Source organism: Nansenia antarctica (assembly GCF_963989245.1).
Source record: "Nansenia antarctica genome assembly, chromosome: 7".
In the NCBI taxonomy this organism is placed as follows: domain Eukaryota; kingdom Metazoa; phylum Chordata; class Actinopteri; order Argentiniformes; family Microstomatidae; genus Nansenia; species Nansenia antarctica.
In genome coordinates this window covers 7175770-7180128 of record NC_137677.1, presented here as the reverse complement: position 1 = coordinate 7180128, position 4359 = coordinate 7175770, and the positions used below count along the sequence as shown (strand labels likewise).

Sequence of the window (4359 nt, the reverse complement as noted above, 5' to 3'; positions counted from 1 at the left end):
TATATAGTTGAGGTTATGAGTGATGTCGACGTGGTATTTGAGACTCACAATTGCATCAGCTTTTTGGACTCAATACCTGTTCGTATATTCCAGAAACAACACATACCGGAATGCGGGGCATTACTTCAATGATCACACAACAATTTGTCTGGAGCCAAATACTGCAATCATTATGCAATGCAGTGCAATACCGCTTTACTGCTTACACACAGCCTTGACAGCCTCACTGCAGTGATAGCTGTTGGGAGCTGTGCTGGTTTCTAAAGTCAACCACTCAAACTAGAATGATGATTGAAGATCATCGTGTCCTGTAAAGTCCAGCTATAGTCGTATGGGTCTGATGAGGTGTGGGGGTCCGCTTGGAACCGATGACCTTTGACATTTCATTAGCCACGAGAGATGGGCGAGGTATTTGGGCCGATTAGAAGATAATTATTTCAGTTCATTAACAGAAGGACATTCCAAAGGACACAATTTGTGACATTTTTAACTAGATACTACAGTATGTGGCGTTATATCAATCATAATGTCCTGGGTCCAATAAGAAAGCTGGTGATTTAAATTGGACTGGCATCAGCACCTGTGGATGATGTTATTTTGATGTAAATCAGAGAGTTTGATATTACAATGTTCAAGGAATAGTCCACATAGTCACCAATTCAGTTTTTACTTTCACAGATGTAAAAGCTACATGGATCATCTTCATTGTATTAATGTCACCAAAGCCATTATACAGGCCTATAATTCCATGATAATATCGTACGTCAAAATGGTATTGTGTACGATTGTCATTGAATGTCATTTGTCTTTTGTGAACCCCACTTAAGCATGTATCATCTAGGCTGCATCAGGTATAGCGTTTCTTTAGCTTAGAGTGTTCGTTTCCTCACAAATCAACAGCCTCTACGGCATAGAAGCTTTTCTGCTAGAGCCGACAACACCGTGGGTAGTGACGACGCTCTTATGGATGCCATCGATGGAACTATCATAGAGCTTGTTAGAAATCACCTGCATACAAATAGAGAATTCCAGGGCCTTGTTTCAAAATTAAGCTCAAATGTTGTCCTTTCAGGTTTCCCATGTTGTTTTTAATTCAATTTATTCACAATAGCATTTGAGGTTAGCACAATAGGTTTATGATATTCAAAGATGTACTGATCACTGCAGTGGGGATATAGGCGTGTATTTTCGTGTCACATTGTACCAATATAATCAGAACGTTGTTGCTGAAAACGTTTTGGATGTGGAGTGAAATATTCAATCAATGGAGACCCTGCCAAAAACCTAAAATAGGCCTATTCCTCTTTGTCTAGGAGATAAAGGGTATGCTAGAAATTGAGTGTAATAAGAAGACGGGAGTTTAGTGCTTATTGAAGGCTTGTGTTTTCTTGAAGAACATAATGAGGAGGAGGAGGAGGAGGAGGAGGAGGAGGAGGAGGATGAGGAGGAGGAGGATGAGGAGGAGGATGATGATGCCTGAAACTCTGACGATTATGAATAGGTAATCAACTGCCATAAACTAATGCATCTTCATGGACGTCGAACGACTTAACCCGACAGTATAGCCTAGTGAAAAAACGGGTGAATCTTGACACTATCTTTTTGTGTGTGCGCCTATTTACATAACATAACGGGCTCTCCATCCTCCAGCAGCAGAGGCATCACTGCTCGGCGCCGTAGAGACGTCCGTCATCTTGTGACAGCTCCATGCCTCCCTGTTTTGTAACATTGTGGCACCCGAATTGATTTTTGTCGTGTTGGGTTTGCAACGGCACATGGAGGGGATGTTAAAGAAAGCATATGGATAAATAAATGATGCAAAAAGATGGGACAGGCAGAGAGGGAGGCTCTTTAAAAATGCATCCCTTTCAAGCGCCTCTGCCCCACTTCTGAGAGAGCGCTCACACAATACAGTCAAAAACGGCAATGCAATTAAATGCAATGATAAACACACATCAATGTAGGGTGTAATATCAAGGCAACAACGCTTGTCACATTCTAGATAATTTGATTGTGGCCGACTATAAAAGGTCCTACTCTGTGCAGGGTGACAACATGACCATGACATGAAAGAATAGTTTAGATGGAATTATTTAAAAAAACTGTGTGCATGCATGCACATGCCAGATATGACCATAATTAAGAAAAGAAACGTGAAACCCACAAACATAAAGTCACGACAATTAGAAGTGTGTAGCCTATCATGCGTAGGCTATAGGCTGTTTGGACGGGAAAATGAAATTCATTTTCTACCAGCTGCATTTGTCAATTTGTGCGATAATTTCTTCATCTAAAATGTAATAACGGTATAAGGGGGTTGTCTGTGTCAACCAAAATACGCCTGGCATGCGACCGAAAAAATTGTACATAGGCTAATATTCTATTCATAAAGAATAACGGAAATTATTATAGGCCTCGGTACCTATTCCGATTTAAGGGGGTGGGGGGGGGGGCACACGTTACCTTTGTGCATGCCGGTGTAGCGGTCCTTTAAAACTGTCAGTTCGTGGATTTTCCCAAACTGTTCAAACAGAGGTTTCAGGTCTTTCTCCTCTAGGTTCCGCGGTATCTGCCCGATAAACAGCTTTATGGCGTCTTGGTCTTTCATGATGTTGCCGCTCTCCGGAGGATGAATGATGGAAATGGATTCTGACCCGTTCATGGGCTTGGGAGGAAATGGGATCTGAGAGTAGTACTGGTGCTGGTGGTGGTGAGGGTGGATCAGTAGTAGTGGTGGTGGTGGTGGTGGTGGTGGTTGGGTCGGTGGTGCCAGCAGTCCCGGTCCAGTGTAAAACAGGCTGGTGTGATCAGCGCAGGGATGCTGGGGCTGCTGTGGATGCTGCTGCCTTCTCGGTTCAGTCTGAGTGAATCTGGCCATTCTGAGCAGAGAGCAGACTGGAGGATAATAATGACAACACACACACACTCTCACACACACACACGCACACACTGAGAGAGAGCAAGCACTCAGCTGGAAACCGGGCTCACTTTCTATCCGACACACAACACATAGTACAAGAGAGAAGGGTGTTGATAGGGGGGAGAACAGCCAAGTTGAGCGCGACATTCGCCGCTCTGGAGCGACACCCACTGGCGTCCGCTCGGTATTGCACTCGTTGTGCACTACTTTGAGAAGGTAGCAGCCTACATAATAAATGATGAAGATTTTAATTCAATTAATCAATTTTTAAATCACACGTCATGTTGAAGTTTATATAAATCACAATACAAACTGGAATTTAAAATGATTCAATAAAGTGGAGCTAAACTCTGAGGGGTTATGAGCAAATACTGTACATGAATGACATTGATAGTGAATAACGTTTGATGTGTTCCTATAATGGGGTTATAATAAATCCATGCTCTCTGAAAAGTTGCAGAACTCTGGTCTCCTGGGCCTCGTATTTCAAAGCTTGAAACCCTAACCGTAACCAGATTAATTCAGATTATTATTTTTTGTTATCCAGGATCAGATCGAGGTGCCTGATTTCCCCCAATACGACTCAAAATCTGACAAATAGATCCTGGATAGGAAAAAAGAGTCTGGATCATTCTGATCTAGATTAAACGTTTTTAAAATAGAGATCAGAGTTCTACAAGGCGTCAGAAAGCATGTGTTTATTATAACCCCATATCATGTAATCTGTCCATGTAATCTGATTCATGTAATCTGTCCATGTAATCAGATTCATTATAATTGATAAAAAAGTAAACTGATCCTAGATGAGCACTCCTAATCGGAGATACTTCAAGGATTTGATCCTTGTTGTTGATTGGTGGACCTAGGAAAATATAAAGCAACAATCAGTTATTGATTGGGAACCAGGTGCGAGTGATATTCATTGATCAATGAAATCCAGAGCTCTCATAGGCTGGAATAGTACCCCCCCCCCCTGCAATACAAAGTGTATACCTTTTCCTTGTAATCCCAGCATAATCTGGTTTACATAGTGGCATGGGCAAGGGCATTGCCTATCCGTTTTTGGGTTAGATTTAATCTGTGGAGAGTCAGATAGATAGCCAAGAGACAACGGTAAAAAGACGCATGCCCTTGATAAGTTTGCGTTCATAAAGCAGTGTACCCTCACCCCACTGTAATTAGTCAATGACCCCGCCCCCCCTCCCCCCATCTTATCTTCCTAGCGTTATCCTTCTGGCCTCCTCTGCTTCACTTGTTCATTGTCTTGTTTGTCTTGCATTGTTGGTTCCTGGCTGCTCCAAGGACGGTAATCAATACATTGGCTTCTTGCTCCCTCTCCTGGAAGTCAAGAAGAGGCTACAGTTAACTACTCTGTGGCTCTGTTGTCAAACGGCTTGAAACGATTAACTACCCTGTCCGGCTTCAAGTCTGTTAATTAG

The 4359-nt window shown here is 42.5% G+C and overlaps 1 protein-coding gene across 1 annotated transcript in view; it reads right to left on the bottom strand.

Annotated features, from left to right (window-relative positions):
• The window catches only part of celf5a (cugbp, Elav-like family member 5a), a gene marked incomplete at both ends in the record, with an annotated part of 111410 nt that extends 108532 nt beyond the window's left edge, over nt 1–2878 (bottom strand). Inside the window, one exon of the mRNA XM_080535445.1 lies at nt 2464–2878. Coding sequence (XP_080391571.1) covers nt 2464–2878 — 415 coding nt within the window. The remainder of the gene's footprint in view (nt 1–2463) is intronic.
• Between the last annotated feature and the right edge of the window lie 1481 nt (nt 2879–4359).